Here is a 24,548-nt window from a genome sequence, read left to right as displayed (position 1 = left end):
AGCAGTCAAATTTAACGTTTCGTGGAGAGAGCAAGGAGGAGGGGTCAGGGGTAGGGCGGGGCTTAACAAACGCACACGGCACGTAGCACACGCAGTGAAATGCGGAAGTAGGCACTGGCTGTACTTAACAACAAATGTGGATATCACGTTAAACTCGAACCGCCTGTGTCTGTGTGCAAAATGCGTGTTAGTGAGATAAGACCACAGACCGTTTATACCATGTTTTACGGCCTATGGTAGAATGCAATAAAAATTACCACCCAAAATGCAAAAAAATGAAGCGATATACCTAGGCCACCCTGTTGCTGGAGTATTTTTGTCACGCACATTTTAATGTTTTCCCTGATCTAGCACTTCAACTCAGAAAAGGATGTTAATGAGCTGATTAACCAGCTGTGTCCTGAGAAAGCAGTATACTGTGCAGGATCAGGGCTGGGAACATGTGAGCTAGAATATAGGAGGTCGCAGTATGCCACTGTTTATGCTGACTTCTAATTTTAATATTATGAGGCCGTGGGAAATATGGCGCGACGTGTCCTGGCATGTGGTGAACTATTTACACAGTATTTCCCAAAAGTCTCCATACACAAGAGGAATGAACAAGTTTACATTTAGGAGATTTTGGCAGACGCCCTTATACAGAGTGACTTACATTTATACACCTGAGCAGTTGAGGGTTAAGGGCCTTACTCCAGAGCCCAGCAGGGACAGCTTGGTGGATCTGGGATTCAAACTCACAACCTTCTGATCAGTAGTCTTCATCTCAACATCTCAAACACTGAGCTACCGCTTCATTTATATTTATTTAGACTTTTTTATATTTATATTTATTCATTTTATATTTATTATATACTTTTTTTATACGTAGTTTACATAATAAACATTTTTCAAATAGCCTTTAAGAAGAACGAATTGAAATTATTCTCGTTTCCGCAACCGGAAGCTGTCTCGGTTGCGATGGACTTTAAAAGGAAACACGATGAGCACGTTACACACGTCAAACTGAAACCCAAAGTGGAGAGAGACTATTCTGCGTTTGCAAAGAAATGGCAATCATGTAAAGTATGTTTTGTAATTAAAGTACAAAAATGTTCATTTCCGATCTATTTGGAGACTTTTGGGAACCCTGTAATTTTGTTTTCCATGAGTTTGTTTATAAAACTTCACTTCCGGCAGGCCTTTGGTAGGCCATTTGCGCCTCCTAGTGACACTCACACGTTTCCTCTCAATGGTGTACAACCCACACCTCTTCCATACTCCGATCAGGCATAACATTATGACCACCTGCCTAATATTGTGTTGGACCCCACAAGAGCTACACAATTTGGCCCTTGTCAGACTCGCTCAAATCCTTACACTTGCCCATTTTTCCTGCTTCTAACACATCAACTTTGAGGACAAAATGTTCACTTGCTGCCTAATACTAACCCACCCACTAACAGGTTCCAAGATGAGGAGATAATCTTTGTTATACATTTCAGCTGTCAGTGCTCAATGTTATGCCTGATCTGTGTAATTGTCTCACTACACTTCACAAAAACCAGGTGTGTTATGACAGAAAATGCAGTGCATTGATACCCCAGGATAAGCTAAGGAAACATGCAACATGGTACAGTGTGCTGGCCTTTCTCAATTTGGTGCAGTTTTGTCTACTTCTGGTTTATGATCATACCAAGAAAACAAATTAATAATACATGTAATGTCTATGATCTGTGAACACAAGCAAGATCACACTCCAAAAATACCTGCATTCTCATTACTGCTTTTAGAAGAAAAGTTTATGATAGAACACTAGCCAAACAGGTTCAGATTTAAGGTTAAAGTTGCTTTATCTTGTATTGCAGTGTTCCTTACAAAGTTACTAATTTCTTTTCCTTTCCTTCTTTTTAGTTTTTTAAATTTTTGTATGGAATTATTTCCAAAATATAATTTCTGAATTGTATTTTAGATGCAAAAGAAAAATCCACCGACCATTTGCCACTTTATTCTCTCTAAATATATGCATTGTTTTGTATCAACCTCTTAAACTCTTTCCCATCTAACTCTAAGCAGTTTTAAATTAGATATCCACACAACGACAATGTAAAACTTTATTCCAGACAATAATCTTAAGCTTTTTCCATCTTTCAGAACTTGACAGATCTTGAGATCATTACAGCTGAGGACAAAGCTCAAAACCAATTTCTTTTCCTTGCATATTTATCATTTCTCCAAGCCTATTCCACAGTAGTCTTCTTAAATCATAAATACATAAAGGTAAGGTGCATGCATGTCTGTCTGTGCATGTACAGCACTAAGTACACAGATACACACAGTAAACATTAGTTTTTGGAACTCCAAAATGTTGAAGCAGTGTATGGGGCAGTTCATATTAAAGCTGTGGTGAGTTGACCTTTTAATGCAAAATGAAATATTTGCATGACTCTCATTATCCAGCCCCATAGCTCTCCTTGTTTTTAAAGCAGTTTTTCCTAAAGAGCCTTTCCTGGCTATCTCTTGTATGATTCCAACAAAATAGCTGACAAAATATTAGAATAAAGATACTTGTATCATTATTATACAAATATACACAACTTGGGAAGGTTTCCTCATCTACACCTTTATACAACTACATATGCCTTAACAGTAACCCAGTGTGTTTTCTAATTAACTGAACTTTGGAAGTCTTGTAATGAGAAAAATTATAGATATTTATGGGGTTCTTACAAATTTTTCATATTAATGAGCGGAAAATGTTGCAAAGGAAGCTGTTTAGCAAACAACTTCACAAAAGAAAATGTTAATAGGAAACCTGTAGAGTGGAAGATAAGAAAAATGAAGCTATGTTGGTTATGAAAACAAATACAATTATTAAAATAAATGTATATCTATTTACAATTTGAGATCAGCTAAAAGAGGTTATGGTACAACACTGTACATAATACATTATTCACAATAAACACCCAAACAACATTCAAACGTAATCATGCGCAAAATGCATACTTCTCAATTTTGCCTGCAAATTTTCTCAAGCCAACGTATTGATGTCATTCTTACATCCGTCACGGTCACGCACATGGGTGTAAGTCACCAACAATTTTAACAAAGAATTCCACTCAATATGCAGGTTATGAATATGATTATGCAGTTAAAGTCCCTGAATAGTTTTCAGCAAAATCTGATTATCCTTTAGGTTACTGATAGACTTGCATCACCCCTGTACATGGTTTGTAAATATGAAATCATTTAAATGGGATTTGAACTTCCAGAGTTAAGGGAGTGTAAAGCTGTAGCTTTTTTTGAATTAGGTGTGTTTAGTACAGACGTCATTACAAACTAAGCTTAAGATCCTCACCGCCCTAAACAGAATTTTCCTATAGATCACAAGTTAGCCTTCCATGATTGGGAAGGCAGACATGTCAACACCAGACGAATGAACTTTATGATGATTTTTTTTTTTTTACCTGAACACACTTAAATTATTAAAATGTATTTCACCACATGTAATGTGCTTTTCCATCTGCCTGTATATCCTCTTAGTGTCTCTGCTTCACACACACTAATGTTGCAGACTGAATGATTGTACCTTGGTAACTCCTGATGTGCATCATACTGGTGGCAAAAGTAATCAATGTACACTTACATTTATTACCTTAACAATTATGAGCCTGAGCTATCCCTCATGATTACTCAGTACAAAGCTGACTGGTTTTCCAAAACCACATCAAATCAGGTGTCCTGAAAATTATGTTCTGTGCTGGGTCAGGTCCTTAGTTGAAGCACTTTTGATTTTCGTGACACATGAATTTCAACATTTTGGTCTATTTACATTCTAACTCGAGCCTATTGATGAGTACTGAGTTTAGTCATTTCTGAATTCAAAAAGCAAACATTTCATCAGACCCAGATGAGAAATTACAGACGTGGCCAACATGCACTTGTTGCCAAATAGTTAAGCAGAATGTATATGCTTTATAACACAATCTTATGCTGCTAATGCCAAAGAACAAAGTGTATCATCTCTAGGAACCTGTAAATATGATTGATATTTGATAAGGGATCAAACTGGCTGTGACCGCCACAAATTTAAACAAAGAGCTTGATCTCATTCCTGTAGAAGGTGTATAGATCATAAAGTGCATTAAAATGGCCATTCACCTTACCTGGCCCTTCACTGATTCAAATAATTGCTCTTTAACCAGATGTGTGAGAGACAGTATGGTGGATCAGGCTAGAGCTGTTGAGAGGGGATAGAGGTGGTTAAAAAACAAAACAAACTATAATAAAGTTTAAAAAAAAAACAAGCAAATAGTGCACAACCCCAATGGAGCTCTGAAGTCAAGGAGAGAAAATTTGGAAAGGGGTCGCTCAGGATCTGAGGTAGTGATTAGCCAACCAGTTTGCTTGTGACTAAGGAGGACTTTCTTTGCGGCAAGTCCTGCGGAGTTGGAATGTGATCACCGGTGACGATACTCTTTTCTGGACCAGTTGCCGCTGGTAGTTGTTTATTCTTCATCTTTGCCTTGGCCATGTTGTAATCACCTGAATCAAAGTACTTTTGCTAAAGAATGAAAGAAAGAAAGAAAGAAAGAAAGAAAGAAAGAAAGAAAGAAAGAAAGAAAGAAAGAAAGAGATTCCAATTCATTACAAGTTTTACTTCACATTAGAAGTAACAAAGGAAGGCAATATGCCAAATTATTTCTCTAATGTACTGTCACCTACTCCTTTCTGAAGTCTTTTCATCAAAAAGTCTGATCCTCCTGGTTTCTGGCCCAAATTGGGATACTTCGCTTTCAGTTTGGCCTCCTCTGTTCTCACAGGATTTGAGTTTGGGTCCTGAGATTCCTGCACAAACAAGAAACAAGTCATGGTGGAATGCAGAATGTGCGGCATGAACGTGAAACTCCGAGCACACCAACAACAACAAAAACAAGAATGTACACGTGTTCCCATACACGTGCGCTCTCAGCTGAAGACACATGCACTCATGAAACGTGAAATCACACCCATGCTGGAAACTGACACTTCCTCTTAAATGGGTAATTATTCGGATTAGTCTTCATTACAAGAGCATGGCAGCTTTTATTTATCACCACATGTTCAAACCTTAAAATTAACCAATAAATTCCTCAGATTAGTCACCCAGGTCTTTTATGCAGGAACTGATTTAAGAAGCAAATGAACTCATCATGAAAGTTTGCACCTAAATTTTTCAAGAGTTGTGGCATGCAAAAAAGCCTAACTAGGCTTAAATTCATGCTAGAAATACGTAAATGCTCATTTATATGTTTAAGATTAACATTGTTAATGTTGAAAAGGTCCTTAATAAACACACAACTGTTTTAGCATAAAACCTGAACAACCTGACAGGCTTCACAGGAATTTGGACTGTGCATGACTGTACATGTTGCGTTTCAACATACAACAGTAACTAGGTGCAACCAGAAAGTACATTGAACACATGCATTTTTTTTACCAACGTTACTTAATTCATGGACTCAAACTCCTACAATGCAGTGTTCTTATTACTATATTTCTTTATAATACAGATTAACATATGGTTGATTAACATATGGTTGTCACAACACCCCAGACAAACAGGTATAGCTCAGACATTTCATCTCAACACCAGTATCAGGAATGATCTGCTACACCCTGCCAAGAATTTCTGAGTCACTCCAACTGTAGAAAACACAAAACATGTAGGCTGATGCTGGATGCCTGCAAATAGATTTATTTTATATCTTTATACTGTATGGACAACTTAATTCAAGATTAATTCGGCATGAACGTACGCAACTCTCTGAAAGGCTGCAAAAAGTGAAATTCACATTATAACATGCATGCAGCTATTAACAAGCTCAAATATTCGTGACTAGTTTAGTGCCAGAAAAACAAGTCCTGCCAAGCAGCTGCCTACCATTTAAGCTAAACAGATATACAGTCCCATATTGAATTAGCTCACATGGCCTGACACTTGCAGGATGAAATATGCTTTATGTTTCATATGGGCTGTATTTTTTTTAAGATACTGTGCTGAAACAGAGCATCAGATTGAATCTAGCATTGTCTGTCTTTGTTGGTCATTGTCACGTTCATTTGCTGCCCTCTATTGGACAAATCACTTACACGAGTAGGGTCAGGAACTTCTGCAATATTACATTACAAACCTTTAGAGACTGCACTCTTACAATGTGAATTTTCATAGGTTTGATGAACAACAATTCATTTGATTTATTTTCACAACTCATTACCAGATCTAAGCATGGCAATGTTTGCATTCTATCTTGATATATAACTAAAAAGAGATCAGCTTGGTCTAAGCAGTTAAAACACAGGTTGAGCTGTCTGAGCTATTCTCCAGCTTGCTTATTAGTTCTTACTAAATTGATCAATAAATCTTTCAGATGATCTAAATGGCATTTTCTTACATCCTTGCCTTAAATATATCGCATTACCAGCAATAATTCAGAAAATCTTTCCTTTCTATCTTACAGCCTGCTCTGACCAAAACACAGGCCCAGTTGCTGAGCAGGAGCTGAATGATAGATTATATTATAAATGTGATTATATCTCGGAATATAAACATTACAGATGTTATTTCCTTTCCATTCATATTCGGCACCAGCTAGCCTCAGCTTTTGCATGAAACAGCATAATAACCCCGTCATGTTTATATACGCGTGTTTATGCGGTCAGATCGTTTGTACACATGCCTGCAAAATGGGGAAATCCTGATGCAAAATGGACAAGACCTCAATGCAAATACGCAGAGCAACAAGACACATTGAAGGAATACTGCAAATTTAAAGCAGCCCAGCCCTACAGGCATGATCAGGTGCATGGCCTCTCCTTCTGTCAATACACCAAACCTACTGAGAACCAGGGCAATAAGATATATTTATATACATATCTTACAGGATTGATCACACATTTAGATCCTGCTTTAAAATGAAGGCCTTTTTGGCAGAGCTCTGGGCTCAGTGATTTACATGGTGCTGTCTGACTACAGCGGAAACTCGCACTGCAGCAGCCCTGTTGACATCTGAAGCTAAACTCCTGAACCTTAGTTTGTTTCATATCAGCAAATTCATACACGCTACATATATTTTTTTTAAAGACCCGTAACCCGTGCAAATTAGTAAGCGCATAAATCACACGGTTTCAAGGTGTATCGTCCAGGACAGCTAACATACCTAGCTAGCTATAGGCGCTGTTTGCTAACAGACACAACAGCTTAGCCTAACCAGTGCTAGCTTGTAAAACATAGCTAGCTGACTAGCCTCCTCAAACGCCCACCTGTGTCTCACAGCACTCTCCCGATAACGTCTCGGTATCCTGGTTATCTGACATTGCTGGCCAACTTCTATAGAAAACGAGAATTAGGATGCTTGTAGGAGAAATCTGTAGCGTTCTCCAGAATGATTCGCCCGCCCACGCTGTACTGAATGCGAGTAACTGTGCAGCCTGTCGCCAGAGCAGCCAGGCAATCCTCTCAGAAATCAGCGTGCGCTGCTATTATACATACAGTGGTAACTGTTACCGGGCAGCTAAAAACATCAAGGAGAGGACGGGGTAATAATGCAAAGTCAACATGCATCATTACTCAGCTGGAAAGTCAGGTTGAAGTCAGTCTAAACTGGTGACCACGTTATTTGTTCAAGCTATAATTTGAGACATGATTTACCAGTTTCCTTTGGTATGTGGTTGTGATGGTGTTTGACCTGTTTGAGCTGAATCCAGTTCTAACTGGTAATTGGTGACCATTTACCAGTACTAGTTGGTCTAAAAGTCTTCATGGACAGATCAAATGCACAGGATGTTTTACAAAAAAGTTGCCTTATTACTATTATTAACAAAAGCGGCCTCGTAAGAAATTGATATTGAGTGAATTCTGTGGGAATGTATTTTGGCTTTCAATAATTTATTTTATTTTATTTTTTTGGCCAACAGTCAAAATTTAAAGTGCAATCTCTTGCCAGGATAGGCTCCTGACCTGTAGATGAATGAAAGAATAAAAATGTGCAGTGTCGATTCAGATTTTAACATAGCTTCTGATGGGCAGGTTTGAAATAGACCTTTCTTTTTTTGCTGGACCTGGCAAGAAGTATTTGTGGACTACAATGATCAGGCATAACATTATGACCACCTGCCTAATATTGTTTTGGTCGCCCTTTTGCTGCCAAAACAGCCCTGACCCATCAAGGCATGGACTCCACTAGATCCCTGAAGGTGTGCTGTGGTATCTGGCACCAAGATTTTAGCAGCAGATCCTTTAAGTCCTGTAAGTTGCGATGCATGGACCCGCCGAGGCCCCACCTCGCAAATAACAAGACTTAAAGGATACTTACAGGACTGGACTTTCAGGACTTAAAGGATAATTCTGATAGGTACTGACAACTGCAGACTGGGAACACCCCACAAGAGCTGCGGTTTTAGAGATGCTCTGATCCAGTCGTCTAGCCATCACAGTTTGGCCCTTGTCAAACTCACTCAAATCCTTACGCTTGCCCATTATTCCTGCTTCTAACACATCAACTTTGAGGACAAAATGTATCCTAATATATCCTACCCACTAACAGGTGCCATGATGAGGAGATCATCAGTGTTATTCACTTCACCTGTCACTGCTCATAATTTTATGCCTGATCGGTGTATGTCACACCTTATATTTAAATTTTGCCCCATTTTCTTTTTAAATAATATTTGACATTTTATTTGACATACTGAATTTTATCAGCTTTCCTGTTTCCACTTTTTCCTTAGGAGTTTTTCATGGAGGCCATCTGGTGGCCCTGGGCTCCTTCTACACCACAAATTCTGCATAGCTTCAACAGGGAAAGTCCAATATTCCTGACACAATTGCTATTTGTGTCAATGCAAACACTTGATGGTCACAATGTTTTATCCTGTATTTCAGTTTCTTATTCATTTGGCTTTATTATGCCAAGTAGCTTTAACCTGACATACTGTCCTGGATTCAAAGTCTACTGTAATAATATAATTTCAAATCACTGTTTCTGAATTTAAAGTACTAAGGTGATTCAAAATGAATATTACTTAGACAAATAATGACCTGTTTAAGTTAATAGCCTTAAAATTACATTGAAGCTAAGACACTGACAAAAATAGAAATGTTTTTGCCAAAAATGAAAAACATTATGTATTATCTTTATATTTCTGTGCCATATCTGACAATTAATGGGAAAAAAACGGGGAATCTTGTCACCCAAATATAATGAAAATTGGCCCCGCTTATTACCTTAATCCCGAATTTAACCTTTTATTAACTTGGAAATTCATCTCCTGCACATTATTGCATATTAGCACAAATTGCATGATAATAAATAATGTAAATACAGTAATATTTATTGAAAAATAGAAGAAGAAAAACAGAATTTAAAAGTCAAGAAAATTCCTTATGGAATTAAAAAGGAAAGTTGTAGTTTAAAAATTGTAGTTTAAAAATAACACTGTGTCAGAGGTTTGGAGTCCGAACAGGTTGAGAGAGAGATACTTTTTGTTCTCTATGTTGGTGTGAAGCAAGTGAATAACAGATGATTACCAGCCATTTCAACCATGTTGTTGTTTGTGTTGCTATGAAGTGGTTAGCTGGGAAAACTTTTCTGTGGTTAATTTATTTCAAACTCGAGTGTACAATGGCAGGTGTAGGTACTTTCCCTTATGGCTGTACATCGCCAGGGATATGACACATAGGCTGTTAACTCTAGCTAGCAAAATAATAATACCTGTACTGTGCATGTTGCTATCTACTTTGTATCTTTTGCTATTTAACTCATGAAATAAGTTTGCCACAAGCATGAACTGGACTGTGTTCTCACACTGGCTAAAACCCACAGGATAAGCTCAAGAGTCACAGATCAGGCAAATAGAGAACTAAAACCACCAACTGTCATGAGTTCTAGCTCAACAACGTCATTAATATTTTACAACATAAACTCCACAGCAAGAATAAATGGGCTTACTATCCTTTCTCTAGCTTCATATAAAATTAGAGAAGTAATAAATGTTACCTAACCTGTTCAGCAAAACTCCATCAGTCTTGAATCCTTTTTATACATGCAACAGTATAAAATCTGACTCTAAGATCTGAATCTCTCTCTCTCTCTCTCTCATGGCTGTGTCACCATGAAGCTGGACATGAAGAAAAATCTTAATGCTACAGCACACAAAGGTTTTCTAGACAACTGTGTGGTCCCATCTTTGAGCCACCACAAGGCCCAGAAATAAGTGTCCAAATACTTCTGGCCATATAGTGTATTATAAAGTATTCAATTTCTGACACAATAATCATGCTTCTTTTTTTGCTATGCACTGTAGCTTTATAGTTTTGTTGCTGGACAAGGTTTGCCTTCGAATCTGCCTTCAGGGATTTTGGAGTGGAATCAAAAACAGAAGAAAAAAAGGGGAAGGGTCTCATAAAAAGAAAGAATAAAAAAAAAAAGTAGAGAAGAGGTTTACAGAGGTGAAACCTTTTTGCTCTGCAGGCTGCGTGTAAAAACTTGTTTGAAACTCTGCCATGCTTGCCTAAAGAAAACTCTGATCTCTTTCCTTCACTTTACTTTTGTATCTTAATATAAAATGGCAAAAGTAGCATGTGAAAGTATATACTCGCAATAGCAAAAACAAACATATCCTAGACAGCATGTACAGTATATGAATTATAAAGAAGGAAAATGTTTAATTTGTTACCCATTTGTTGGAATGTCAGTCATATCTGTCTTATCATCAATGTAATAATAATTTATTGTAATATTGTGAAATGAAATACTAGATACATTTGACTATATTCAAGACATCCAGACACCCATTTATCCATGCTTCCATCTGATATTCTCATTAATATGATATCTCTAAGAATATTTGAATGTTTTTAGGATTTATATTGAATTATCATTGTAATGAGCAGATGACCTGATCAAATTTTGGAACTGATTCAAACGGGGTCAAGGCCACAGCAAGGTCAAATGTCAAATAGTTTTTCATTAATAACTCTCCTGTTTTAAGTATAGTTTACTATATTTGTATTTAAAATTGCTTTAAAATTAGTATAAAAATGATTAAACTTGTTGGTGGAAACATCCCCATCAACATTGGTGTTGTTGAGCTCTGCCTGCTTGCAGTGTGTGGTTGAGATCTTTGATACTAGACATTTGTGATGCTACAACCTTGGTTTATGAGCACAGCGGTACTATATCTAAGTCGGGTATCACATCCATGGGCTTCCTGGGTTCCAGAGGGAGTGGAAGCAGATTCACATTCAGTTTAGCAAAACTTGATGGTACAAATAAATCGCCAAATAAATACATTTTCACCACTAACTTACAAAAACATATTTAACATATTTAAATTTAATTTTAAACATTTTTAATATAATATGCCACTGGATGTTTTTAATTAACATTTTGGTTCTGTGTGCTAAATATGCTGTAGTTCTAGCTGAAATAATTTGTGGTTAATTGCATTCAGTTGCATTGACTGAGCACAATTCAAAAGTAAGTTTAATTTTCAGTCTGTATCTCTTTCTCTCTCTCTCTCTCTCTCTCTCTCTCAATCTCTAATGATTTATATGCTTAAATTATGCAATATTTTGGGGGTAGGTCTGGGGCAGAACTGAGGAGAGTAGTAGGCAGGCACACACTCAGAAGTTCCTGCTTTCCTGTGATAGCAAGAAATTGGCACACATTTTTTTATTTCCACTATTGTCACTGTTCTTCAGTTAGATTTCATTTGTTTGTTGTAATGCATTGTAAATACATAATTGCTGAACCTTTTCACTGAATACATTTTAACACTAAGAGTACAACCCTCTTTTTTTCTTACAGGGTCTAAACACATTCACATCGATTTTGGAAATCCTATTTGGTGCATTAAACATTATGGTTTTACATCATTCAAAACAGGTGGGTGTAATTGGTCTACTGGTGGTCTCTCCACCCATCATACAACATTTGCTGCAACCATATAGCCAACAGTATTGAGGAAAACCCCTCCCACCCCCTTTTATGGACCTTTCATCCTCCTGCCATCTGGCAGAAGGTACAAGAGCATCTGTGCCAATACCACCATCAGACTCAACAGTTTATTTCCTGAGGCAGTCAGAATACTCAACTCCCTGCTGCTTCCCAACGCTCACCTGGGCTAGTCATAACTTAGTAGGACTCTTGAAACACCATGGCACACCTGCACTTTCTGCATTGGACATTTTTATTATTTATGAGACTCCTTTTGCTGCTAACTTAACATTGCTGCTACAGTTATTACTACTGCAATGCACAATAATTTTCCAACACAACACTGTTCTGTTGTACTTTCACTGTTGTGTGTATTTACTGTCCAGTGTATTTATTTTTCCTGCATTCATCTCACACTTTGTATTTGCACTTTATGTAGTCCTGTGCACTTTATTGGTACATGTTGCACCATGGTCCTGAAAAAGCATCATTTTATTCCAATGTGTACAAGCTATATAGGGAAATGAAAAACATCTCACTTACACATTAACTTGAACTAATTAACTAGTAATATTAAATGTTTATAGTTTTAATCAGTCACACTAGTACATTTAAAGAATAAATGTTTTATGCTCAGAATGTTTTCCCAAACAAATTTTGGAGTGTAGTATACACTGATCAGCCGTAACATTATGGAAAATGAGTTTGACAAGGGCCACATTGTGATGGCTAGACAACTGGTTCAGAGCATCTCCAAAACTGTAGCTCTTCTGGAGTGTTCATGGTCTGCAGTGGTCAGGATCTATCAAAAGTGGTCCAACGAAGGAGCACTGGTGAACTGGCGACAGGGTGCTTACTGATGCACATGGGGAGCAAAAGCTGGCCTGTGTGATTCAAACCAACAGACATACTGTTGCTCAAATTGCTGAAGAAGTTAATGCTGGTTCTGATAGAAAAGTGTCAGAATACACAGTGCATCGCAGTTTGTTGCACATGGGGCTGCATAACCGCAGAACAGTCAGGGTACCCAATGCTGACCCCTGTGCACCACTGAAAGAAAATACATGAAAGTATGGTATTTAAGTAATAGAAGCATGCAATGGTGATTTCCTCATCTCAAACAATTTACTGAAACAAAAGCCAACAACAGTGGTGGGTATACCACAACAAAAAATGTCAATGTCTCAACAATATGTCATGTGCCCTTGACCATCAATTACAGCTTGACAATGACGCCTCATGCTGTTCACGAGTCGACTTATTGTCTGCTGAGCCACGGCATTCCACTCTTCTTGAAGGGCGGCCCTCAGGTCATTGAGGTTCTGGGGTGCAGGGTTACGAGCCTCTACACGGCGACTCAGCCGATCCCATAGGTTTTCTATGGGATTCAGGTCTGGAGAAAGTGCAGGCCACTCCATCTGAGGTACCCCAGCCTCCAGCAGCCATTCCCTAATGATGCGACCTCGATGAGCTGGAGCATTGTCGTCCATGAAGATGAAATTAGGCCTGTGTTGTTCATGCAGGGGCACAATGACTGAATTAATGGATTAACCATTCACAAGATGTAGGGCAGTTCTGTATTGAGTAGACACACCTGCCCAGACTGTAACACCACCACAACAGTGGCTGATGCATAGCGCTCTCCTTGACGTCTCCTACATCTTTGGCAGCCATCATTTCTGCTCAATGTGAATCGACTTTCATCAGAGAACAGCACTTAGGCCCACTGGTCCCTCGTCCAGCGTAAATGCTCCCTGGCCCATGCAAGACGATGATGCCTGTGCCTGGTGGTGTGGTCAGGTACCCTTGCAGGTCGTCTAGCACACAGACCATGCTGATGTAAACAGTTTTGAATGGTCTGACGTTACACTTGGGTGCCTCTCACCTCCCTTAAATGTGCCTGGAGTTGAGTGGCATTCATCATCCGGTTCCACAGGGCACTGTTCACAATGAAGCGGTCATCAACGTGGGATGTGGCCAAAGGGCGTCCACTTCTATGCCTTTCTGTGACTCTTCCAGTTTCTCTGTATCTCTGTCGCAATCTACTAATGACACTCTGTGACACTCTAAGCTCAGTGGCCACTTCCCTCTGAGAACATCCTGTTTGAAGCCTCGCAATGGCGAGGTACTGTTGATCAATTGTTAGGTGTGGTCTTGGTTTCATGATGTCAAAATGTGAACAGCATGATGAAGAGGACTGTTTAAATACCAATTCTAAATGAACCAGAAAATTTATTGGTCGATTCATGGATTCGGCTTTCGGGTGAACTTTTTGTGAGTAGTGTATATATACAGCTGGGGGAAATGGGATTAAATAAATTGGGTCTTCACTGTAATAGTATTTACTTAAATACACAGGAATCTACATCTGGTGCTGGTTAAAATTTGCAAAAGAAATAATTAATAAGTAAAAGTTTCGAATCATTTTCGAGTACTGAATCATATGAGTCGAATCAATAAAAAGAATCGTTTTGTTAACGCTTGTTAGTTAAGGAGCTTCACAGATCTGCGGTAGGTATGTGTTACTGAGGTGCTTTGGGCTGATTGAAATTTACAACAAGCAGCAAAACACTAAAAATCCTAACATTAATAATTATTAGTAAGATGGGGTTATAGGTTTATTAAAGAGCGTTTCACGCAAATGGACAGCGTTTTTAGTAGAGTTCCTTTTGCTAACTTTACCTCACTAACGCTAAATTATACCGACCAAACTAACAGTAACGTTAACTTAATCTCATGTATTTGACATAATCATGTGAAATGAATTCTTGTAGACTCTAATCATGCACATGTTACTAAACAGTGACAGTTACAGAGTCTGTAACTAAATTGAGGTGATGCTAATGATGGCTAGCTAACACTCTTTACTTGGCTTCACAGCCTGCGGTTACCAGAGCCGCTTTTCGTCATAACACGGTACATTTCGCCGCGCACAAAATTGCGGTGCGGGGCTTTTAGACACTTTGCGGTAGTAGTGCCGCACAACGGTACTCGTTTGCCGAACTTCAATAAAACAATTTTCACGTTGTATGAGACAGTGACTTCAAATAAGTGAGCAATAAAATTGTCTTAAAGTGTAGTATGTCTAAGTATACACCGATCATCCATAACATTATGAGCACTGAGAGGTGAAGTGAATAACACTGATTATCTCATCTGTTAGTGGGTGGGATATATTAGGTAGCAAGTGAACATTTTGAGCAAGTTGATGTGTTAGAAGCATGAAAAATGGGCAAGAGTAAGGATTTGAGTGAGTTTGACAAGGGCCAGATTGTGATGGCTAGACGACTGGATCAGAGCATCTCCAAAACTGCAGCTCTTGTGGGGTGTTCCCGGTCTGCAGTGGTCAGTATCCATCAAGAGTGGTCCAAGGAAGGAACAGTGGTGAACTGGAGACAGGGTCATGGGCAGCCAAGGCTCACTGATGTATGTGGGGAGTGAAGGCTGGCCCGTGTGATCACCAACAGATGAGCTACTGTTTCTCAAATTGCTGAAGAAGTTAATGCTGGTTCTGATAGAAAGGTGTCAGAATACAACAGGCTGTTTTGGCAGCAAAAGAGGGACCAACACAATTATGCCTGATTGATGTATACAGAATAGAAAAACGAAACGGCTTTACTGTATCTTAAAAATATTGAATACAGAGTCTGCCAGACTATGCTTACAAGACAAATTACAGAATTGCACTGCTGATTTTCATAGCACTCATAAGATTGTTCATTCATTCATGTTCATTAACAGCTTTATCCTTAATCCCACTTAGGGCTGAATTAGTGTAGCCAGTCTGATTGTGTTTATACAGTAAGAAGAAACTGGAGAATCGGGAGGAAACCGGTGTGTGATCTCCACACAGACAGTAACTCAAGCTCAGGATTGAATCAGAGACTCAGGAGTTGTGAGGCAGCGAGGTTGACACTGTACCACCTCACCTCCCGACATTCACCCTGTGATCTAGATTAGTCCACTATATATAGTCCTTTTAAATTAATAACAGTTAGTAACAAATATTAGTGTTGTGTTTTAGACACAATTCAATAAATAAATCTAGTAATTGGATTTATTTAATCTAGTAATCAATGAATAATCTAGTAATTGGCATTGGAGATTTGCTATACCAGATAAAACAATAAATATGCATAATGATCATTTTGCAGCTTACAGAAACAAACTAAACAGGTCTTATTCAGCTGATGTGTGTTGGGTCAAGGCACGAGCAATTTAAAATGACCATTTTACAGTGGATTAAACTTGATCACTTATTTAATTTGATTTAATGATCTTAAGATTTTGACTTGAAATTATTATAAAACCCAGTAGTACAATCAAGTGAATATTATTGTTAGTACATTCAGGCACGATAATCTGGTGTTGTTTGAATGAATAGCAGTTCAAATTATTTGATATATTTTATGTTATATATTATACATATTTGCTCTGTTATACATAACTGATCTTATTACTGGATTCCAGTTACTATAAAGTTCTGCAGCCAAATGACGTTTTTGTGAGCATAAAGTGGCACATTGTGAAACCTATTTCAGACTAGATTTGTATAATATCTGGAATATGACTTCTGATTAATCTTAATTTTTACTTACACCCAAAAGCTGTCTCTATTAATTTTGTTTTGTCAGTCAGTTTACTGATGCAACCAGAGAGACCAAAGAATTTACAGACACCGTTCTGATCGTCATGGCCTGTGAACAGCGCTTGCGGACTCATCAGGTGAAGTATACAGCAGGCTCAGTTTTATTAGCGAGCTAAATGCTTGCTCTTGACTCCTCATAAATGTGCTTCCATTTTCAGGAGTCACAGATGCTGCCACATGCTGTTGCCACAGAGCAGCAGTCACTCGTGGTTGTTAAGAAATTACTAGCTATCGCTGTCTCCAGCATCACTTACCTTCGGGGTCTTTTTCCAGAAAAAGCATATGGGAGTAAATATGTTGAGGGTAAGAGAACTACATTGACACAATAAGCTCTTAAATACTGTTTCACAGAATTTTAATTGTTAATTTAGTCCATTTTTTTTGTAATCTGTTTTTATTAGTGGTCAATACTCTCGTTGCATCTAAAATCTAAAATATTCATGCATAACGTAATATCATTACCATCAATACATGTCTTATCATTGATCCTGTTAACATGGTGCTGTCCCTTCTACATATGCTTTTTAACCGCTCCACCTACCCCAGAACAGAAAGTGATGATTCTTCGAGAGGAGCGGACTTGCCCTGGTGCCAGTCAGATTGTACAGTGGTCAGTATTTAACAAATAATCCTCTTTGTACTGAAATTTGTACCTTTTTTTTAAATGTCAGTGTTTATTTCCTGATTCACGCACACATACAGGTTGCAGGGATGTTTTGATGCCATTCAGAAGAGATACGTAAGTCACCTTCATCTGAAGAAGCACTGGAAACTTTTCTCTGAAAACTTTGTGCAGTACATTCAATGTTAACGACTTTATACACACTGCAATTTCACTTATCAATGTTTATTTTTGACAGCTCCGAATGATTTTATTATCCGTGAGTACATTTCGGCAGGATAATTGTTCTAATAATGTAACGTTTCACTACAGACATGTTCCATGTTACTTTGATTATGTTTTGGATGCATTGTTCATGTTTTTGTAGATGTATTCTGATCCTGAATACCCAGAGGTAGGCGTTTTTGTTTGCTATTGAAAATGGTGTAGCAGTATGATGCTACATTGCAAGGCAATGTGAGATTTATATCATTGGCAACACAAAATAAGTAACACTGAGGTCTAGGTGACGGTTTCCATTTGCCTTCTTATTTACCATGTTTGTAATAACTGTGTTTCTTGTTGTAGAAAGTAACAGAATGCTACCAGTTTAGAATTCAGTACACTGAAAAGGGACCTCGGCTGGATTTTGAAAGGTGATCATATACAAATACTCTACTTTTGAATGTTAATTAGTCTTTAAGGAACTGTGTTATTAACAATGTTATTAACGCATAGGAGCTTTCGTGTGGCAGGTGAAGTGAATAACATTGATTAGCTTGTTAGAGTAGTACCTGTCAAGGGGTGGGATATATTAGGCAGCAAGTGAAGTCAGTTCTCAAAGTTGGTGTGTTAGAAGTAGAAAAATGGACAAGCATAAGGACCTGAGTGACTTTGACATGGGTAAATTGTGATGGCTAGATGACTGGCTCAGCGCATCTCTAAAACAGCAGGTGTAAATGGTCTAAGAAAGACAGCCAGTGAACTTGCGCCAGAGTCATGGGTGCTGAAGGCATATTGATGCGTGTAGAGAGTGAAGGCTAGTCTAGCTAGAGCAATGTCAATGCTGGCTTTGATAGAAAAATGTCAGAACACCAGAGCATCAGAGATTACTGCATACTGGGCTGCGCAGCTGCAGACCAGGCAGAGGGCCCATACTGACCCCTGTTCACTGTTCAATGGACCATGGGGCGATTATTAAAATTATTAAAATATTATTTATATTTATATATTTTTATTATATATATATATATATATATATATATATATATATATATATATATATATATATATATATATATATACACACAAACACTCATGCACTCTCACATATAACATATAACAGCCAGTCCATTTACAGTCAGCTTTTAGGAGGTGGGAGGTTTTATTTGGCCCAGCTGATAATGAAAAATTGATGTACAGGAGTTCCAAAAATAACATTTATAGAGGTTGACATGCTGGCAAAACACTAAGTCAGAGCCATGCTTTTTATAGAGAAGAAGTCAACTGAATTTACAGGTCAAATATTTTTGTTTATATATATATTTTTCAGATGAATTCGACTGATTGGATCCATCAAAAGAAAGTCTGTGTTTTCTGGCTATGGTCCATGGAAGGCCAATTTCGATAGAATAATTGTATACTTATGACAGTATAAAGAAACATTATTTTGGAATTTATTTCAGATGAAAAACAAAAAAAACATAATGAAGGCTGTTGGGTTTTTCAAGTTTCCAGAAAATGAGATTCTTCCGGATCCTCACTAAAACATACTATATTTCTTTAAAAAAATAAAAGCTCAATTTATGTAAAAATGAATTATTAAATTCTTTTTAAATCATTTTAGCATTTTTTTAGTCAGCTGTAAGTTGTCATCTATGCCATTATTTTTGTGTGAGAACAGAATGTTATGTAAAATATAATTGTATCATGATGAGAAGAGATCAGATGAGTCATGCTGAGCCATTCCTTTTTAAAGGGGATGAGAAACTAACCTACTTTTTGGTAATGTATTAGTTCTAATGACATGGCTCTTCAGCAGGCTGTCATCTGCCCTGATAGTCAAAAGTACTAAGCACAAAAATACTCACACATGTCAGCACCTTAAAACCTGTACCATATTTTTTGAGTTGATCCTAAAAAAAGAGCCTATGATCCTTGAAAGAGGAAATGATCTTGCTTGAAAATGTTCTGTCTAAAATTGTCAGCAAAAACCAGAAGAATATGACTAAGATGGACTGCAGTGACATAAAGAAATCCAGCATTCTGCTGGTGCGTAAACTGTACATGCTGATGCAAAACCTCGGCCCGCTCCCTGATAGCGTGTGCCTCAACATGAAGCTCTTCTACTATGATGACGGTAAATCACAGCTTGTACACCTGCTCATTCATGCAAATCTACAGCACATTCTGCAGCACAATGCATCAAATTATGCCCATACAAGTCAAGAGCTTCAGTGCACATTCACATCAACTGAGATCTGAGAGAGTTTTCCGCAGCACTTTTTCATGTATTATATCTATTTACATGCTGAACAGTGACTCCACATGACTACCAGCCACCGGGCTTTAAAGAAGGAGAAAACAGCTCGCTGGTCTTTCAGAAAGAGCCGGTGAATCTGACCATGGGAGAAGTTGTTACGCCTTTCCACACCCTAAAAGTGGATGTGACCACTGAGAGGGAGAGACTGGAACAGGTGCTATGTGAACTTTATGGACACATGGTTAAATCTAGATTTTGATTTTTGTTATAATTTATTTTGTTATATAATTTAGTTTAAAATTAAATGTAAACTCTGTGACCCTGTTAAACGTTTGCAGGTAGACAATGAGGAACCAGTATGTGCTCGGGATAGATGGAAAATAAACGAAGATGAAATGGTTTGTGTGTCAAAGGTTCAGCATGTAAGGGCAGCTTTTTAAATATAGTACTAAGATGTAACTTTCCAATAAATTTCACTTAAAGTTGCAGTTATTGTATTTTTTTTTCTTTAAATAGGAGATTGTATCTAAAGAAAATGTTGTTATTGACACTGGTATTGAGAACTCAGGTAAGCTTTCTCGGATAGTTTAAGACAATCATCAATTTCTAATTTAATTTCTTTTTACTTTGTTCTACAGATTAGTACAGTGCATTCAACATAATCCTGATATCACATTTTGTAATACTAGTATTAATATACACAAAACAAATATAAGAAAATGTGCATTTTAATATTGTGTGTACCTTCTGTTTTCACATCGACAGATCTGAGCAAAGAGGAGATGCTGGAGAATTCACAGTTCATGGTAGCTATATTAAGAATAGTAAATATATTTAAAACAGAGCCTGGGTTAATTCTAAAAGCCAGTGATTTTTTTTTTCTCAGTTGCGACAATCTAGTTTAAACACAGGAACAGGCTGTTGATGCTAGTGTACCTTACCAGTCAAAAGTGTGGATAGTACAGATTATAGATGGGTTTTTGCATTTGTATTATTATTATTTAATAATAATAATGAGAAGAAGAATACAAAAGGAATTATACCGTAATTAAGAATGGTGTTAAGCAATTTTTATTCTTAACAGGAATTTTTAACAGTATTCCTGATAAAGCTTTTTCTTTTGCCATCTTCTAAACCAGCTTCATGACAGAACTATTTGTTTCATGAGGCAATTAAGTTAAACCTTGGTTTAAACCCTGATTATTAAAACCTTATTTCAGAAATTATCATATACATGGTCATTGATTTCACTTTGTAAATTTTGCTTTATCACTGTGCATTTATGGCAGTTAAAAATATACAAACTGTAGACTGGTACATTAAATCACACTACAAATAGTCTCATGGTCCCACAACAGGCGCAAGAAAGAACAAGAACAATAATTCTCAGAATGGTTAAGACTATATTTACCTGCAATAGCTGTTGTGTAAGATTGTGTAAGAAGAACCGGGCAATAGGAACCACAAAAACATTCTACTCTAAAAATCTCATTTGATTATCTGCTATAATTCATTTAGACTGTAAAAGTGAATGATGCATTTTATTTAAAAAAAAAAAATACAATTGATATATTTCTTATTTGTTATACCCTTAGGCTTCTTAGTGGAAACTGTGATTCAAGTGTGTTTATGTTATACAGGCAGACAGTCTTGTAAAGAAGACAACTGATCTCAGTGTGGCTGCCAGGAGAACAAGGAGCGGCCGAGTCTTCAATTACTCTGTAAGAAGCGCAATATTCCTATATATTTATTCATGTAAAGAAAAACCCACAACAACTTGTGCTGTTAGATGAAAATATTGAGGGCCAGGGGGTGTAAAGTGCATTATTTACATATAACAGGACAGTCTGGAGTGCATTATTACACTTATACCACAGCGATTTTGCTATCGATTACAATGTTTAATTTATTGATGAATGGCATTTTACTGGTTTATAGTAAGAATTGACATTGTGGAATTTTTGAGAGAAAATTTGTTCCTGTTCACACCTATATTATTCTCTCTTCTCTCTCTCTCTCTCTCTCTCTCTCTCTTTCTGACTCTCAAAACGTAGCCTGTCAAAGGGCATGAACTCGTCTGGTCTAAAAAATTTCCTATGCTGGGAATCTTTGATTGTCATAAAGCACATACAACCATGACTGTTATTTAACTGATAATAAATGTTAAATAATTGTTAATGTTACAGCTGGAACTACTGTTCGAGCCAAACTGTTATACAGATTTGAGCACTGTATATCAGAAATCAGAGCATCCAACTTGCTGTGGTGTAAACAACAACATTTAACGATAATTATTATTATTATTGTTGTTATTGTTACTATTATTTTTTCATAATTCTTTATTCATAATGCTGAATTTTTTACCTCATATTGAAATAATTTGTTTATTTTGGGATTATAGGACAAGAAAGATGGTACAGTTTCTCGAGCTACGGAAAAGAAACCAGTAAGCTTAAAAACTTATGTTAACCCAGCCCTGCTATGGAAAACTGCAGACATGCACATAATGCATGTATTGTATTTCATGCATTAGCTGTGTTGTTTTACAATAATTTGCTGTATTGAGTATTTTAATCTATAACCTCTAAAAAAGAATTTTTTCTTCATTATTACTCTTACCAATCAATTTTGGTGCCAATATGATCAAAACTGTTAATTGTATCTTGTAGCATTGCATCTAATACCTGCTCTCTTTGTAGGTTTCTCAGTTTCAGTTTCCACTTAGTCAAGACCTTTTGCCTGCTGCTCCAAAGAGGCGCAAGTTCAGTGTCCCTAAAGAAAACCACTAACGCTTTGCCAGAAAACATTGTAACGTTCCCAGGACAGCTAGGGCATCATAGGTGCATATAGCATTAACTTCATAGCTTGAATTCCAGATGTTAAACGATCCATTGTAATAGTAATTAAAGGTACTTGTATTTCAGGAATGATGTGTTTGTTTTTAAATCAAACCTGTTTTCAAGCATACAAATAGAAATTGTTGAGTTTGTTTGTTTATTTGATTTTACCCTATATTGAGTGATACCTATATCCAGCATGTTTTATTTGAATTATAAATGCATATGTGTTTATTTTAATATTTATATAGTTTAAACTTTTGAAAATAAAAAAATATTTCTGTGAGCAGATCAGCAAGAGTGAGTTGGTGCAATTTTAGGATTTATCCTAAATTCCATTAGGGATAGATAATAATAGTCCACTAGATGGCACCAGTAGCATTTTTCCAGAGGACTAAAGCAAACATTAAATGAGACATAGATCTTATTTAAATACTGCGTTCAATATGGCTTTGTTTGCTTTATCATGACTCAGAGGTGTGGATCATCTAGGCCATCTCCTTGAAGCACAGGAGTGGATTTTCCTGAGGGTAGTACACCTTTTATCCACAATTTCCTTAGTGATAAGGCCAGCAAATACATTTAAACTGCATACAGAGCTGTACTAACTAGCTAGCAAAACAAGACGACAATTGCATAAGCTGTCATGTATAGATTAACCAGTTGGGTATATAAAACCATGTAGAAGATCAAATGTCTTTTTTTTAAGTACTAAGTATTGGATTGTATTGGTTTATAGCCTAATCCACAATTCTGTTTTATCACTGTTTTACGGAGAAAATTGCATCAGATTGCAATATTATATCAGCTTAATGGCCCTTTAAGGGGTTTACTTGGATTGATAAATTAATGCGAGACAAGGGCATGTTAAAACAGTAAAGATATATCAAATATGTTGATGAAAAAACAGTCTAAGAATGCACATTAAGATAATTTTGCCGAAGCAATACCCACAGCTTTATCTGTTTATGGCTGTTGTAACTGTGAAATACTTGCTTCCATACTACACCTTAAACTGTATCTTCTTTAATAATTGCCCTTCTGTTTGCTTCTGCGTGTTTAGATATGCCCAGCTGCACTACACCTGTCTAGCACTGATCAATACTACTGCAAATTAGTCACTTATACACACACAGACCCATAGAGTGAGGGTGAGAAGCAGAGTTCATTAAATAATCCATAAACAGACATGCTGAAATATTGTGTTGTGATGCCCAGTTAGAATAGCCAGCTAAGAAGAAGACATGGTATTATTTGATATTATTTATAATAGTGTATTGTTGAATGTGTAACATTCCTGCTTTAGCCAAAGACGATATTCATTTTTGTGAATGAGGGGCAATGTGTGAGGAAATGCATGTAGATCGTAAGATATTTGTTTAGTTTCTGTTCATGTGATAAAACCACTAGCAGCTCAGAATAACTTCAAAAATAATGCAAAGCGCAGCCATTTTCCTTGAAAACCGCTGAGAGCACAGGGGAATTCTGGATTCAGCTGAGAGCGCTCAGTCAATTAAGTTATGTCATGACAAATGCCAAATTTTAGGGGATACTTCATGAGCATACCAAAAGTCTAGCTGTTCATGCAAGACCTGTTTGGTGTGGCTGTTGAGCTCGAGACTAACACTCAGAGCTGTCAGGCTGATTAGAGACAGGGAGAGCCCTGAGCGTGTTCAGAGATCTGAGCTGCTGTCAGGCCGTGAGGGGGAGGCAGAGTGTTATTCCCCCTCAGGGCTTCTATGCTAGGAGAGCAAAAGGAGCTCTGGACATTTAGCAGGGGACCCTGATCCCCTGACCTTGCCAGAAGGGCAGCAAATGTTTTGCTGCTGATTAGTAATTCTTCAGTGCAGTAGCTTGCCTATCCCCTATCCCCTTAGCATGCTTCGATTGAAAAAGAGACCATGGGCTTTTCTTCACTATCTAAGGATTGTGACTGATTTGTGTAAATAATAATGCAAGGGCAAAAAAAATGCCAAAGGTCAAACCAAATGCCAATTCATTACTTTAAAGTAATATTCACTAGATA

The 24,548-nt window shown here is 37.3% G+C and overlaps 2 protein-coding genes across 5 annotated transcripts; one reads left to right on the top strand and one right to left on the bottom strand.

Annotated features, from left to right (window-relative positions):
- Positions 1-2,076: 2,076 nt before the first annotated feature.
- ensab (endosulfine alpha b) lies at positions 2,077-7,495 on the bottom strand. Its single transcript, XM_058386866.1, has 3 exons — positions 7,279-7,495; positions 4,702-4,824; positions 2,077-4,540 (listed from the first exon to the last, which is right to left on the bottom strand). The coding sequence occupies exons 1-3, from the start codon at positions 7,330-7,332 to the stop codon at positions 4,367-4,369; spliced, it is 351 nt and encodes a 116-aa protein (XP_058242849.1). The 5' UTR covers positions 7,333-7,495; the 3' UTR covers positions 2,077-4,366.
- Positions 7,496-14,037: 6,542 nt separating this feature from the next.
- hormad1 (HORMA domain containing 1) lies at positions 14,038-23,695 on the top strand. 4 transcript variants are annotated; one of them, XM_058411557.1, is made up of 16 exons: positions 14,038-14,228; positions 16,589-16,679; positions 16,761-16,905; positions 17,149-17,212; positions 17,305-17,341; positions 17,463-17,483; positions 17,592-17,618; positions 17,792-17,859; positions 19,411-19,562; positions 19,742-19,899; positions 20,024-20,107; positions 20,202-20,253; positions 20,451-20,491; positions 21,326-21,406; positions 22,087-22,131; positions 22,385-23,694. In XM_058411557.1, exons 1-16 carry the CDS (start codon positions 14,173-14,175, stop codon positions 22,472-22,474), a joined length of 1,212 nt encoding a protein of 403 aa, XP_058267540.1. In that variant the 5' UTR covers positions 14,038-14,172; the 3' UTR covers positions 22,475-23,694. The 4 variants fall into 4 exon arrangements, with proteins under 4 accessions (XP_058267540.1, XP_058267634.1, XP_058267730.1 ...); XM_058411651.1 differs by having other exon boundaries at positions 14,099-14,228; positions 16,593-16,679; positions 22,385-23,695; XM_058411747.1 differs by lacking the exon at positions 14,038-14,228 and adding an exon at positions 14,423-14,469 and having other exon boundaries at positions 22,385-23,695.
- Positions 23,696-24,548: the final 853 nt, after the last annotated feature.

The sequence above is a fragment of the Hemibagrus wyckioides genome, linkage group LG01, assembly GCF_019097595.1.
Source record: "Hemibagrus wyckioides isolate EC202008001 linkage group LG01, SWU_Hwy_1.0, whole genome shotgun sequence".
In the NCBI taxonomy this organism is placed as follows: domain Eukaryota; kingdom Metazoa; phylum Chordata; class Actinopteri; order Siluriformes; family Bagridae; genus Hemibagrus; species Hemibagrus wyckioides.
The sequence above is the reverse complement of the archived record's forward strand: the minus strand, read 5'-3'. Positions and strand labels throughout refer to the sequence as shown.

Excerpts from the sequence above, each read along its gene's own strand:
- ensab (XM_058386866.1), bottom strand. The coding sequence starts at position 7,332 with ATGTCAGATAACCAGGATACCGAGACGTTATCGGGAGAGTGCTGTGAG. Across the intron at positions 4,825-7,278 it reads GAGAGTGCTGTGAGACACAG|GAATCTCAGGACCCAAACTC; the intron begins GTGGGCGTTTGA and ends TTGTTTGTGCAG. Across the intron at positions 4,541-4,701 it reads TGAAAAGACTTCAGAAAGGA|CAAAAGTACTTTGATTCAGG; the intron begins GTAGGTGACAGT and ends TTCATTCTTTAG.
- hormad1 (XM_058411557.1), top strand. The coding sequence starts at position 14,173 with ATGAACCAGAAAATTTATTGGTCGATTCATGGATTCGGCTTTCGGGTG. Across the intron at positions 17,619-17,791 it reads CTGATCCTGAATACCCAGAG|AAAGTAACAGAATGCTACCA; the intron begins GTAGGCGTTTTT and ends TTCTTGTTGTAG. Across the intron at positions 22,132-22,384 it reads GAGCTACGGAAAAGAAACCA|GTTTCTCAGTTTCAGTTTCC; the intron begins GTAAGCTTAAAA and ends CTCTCTTTGTAG.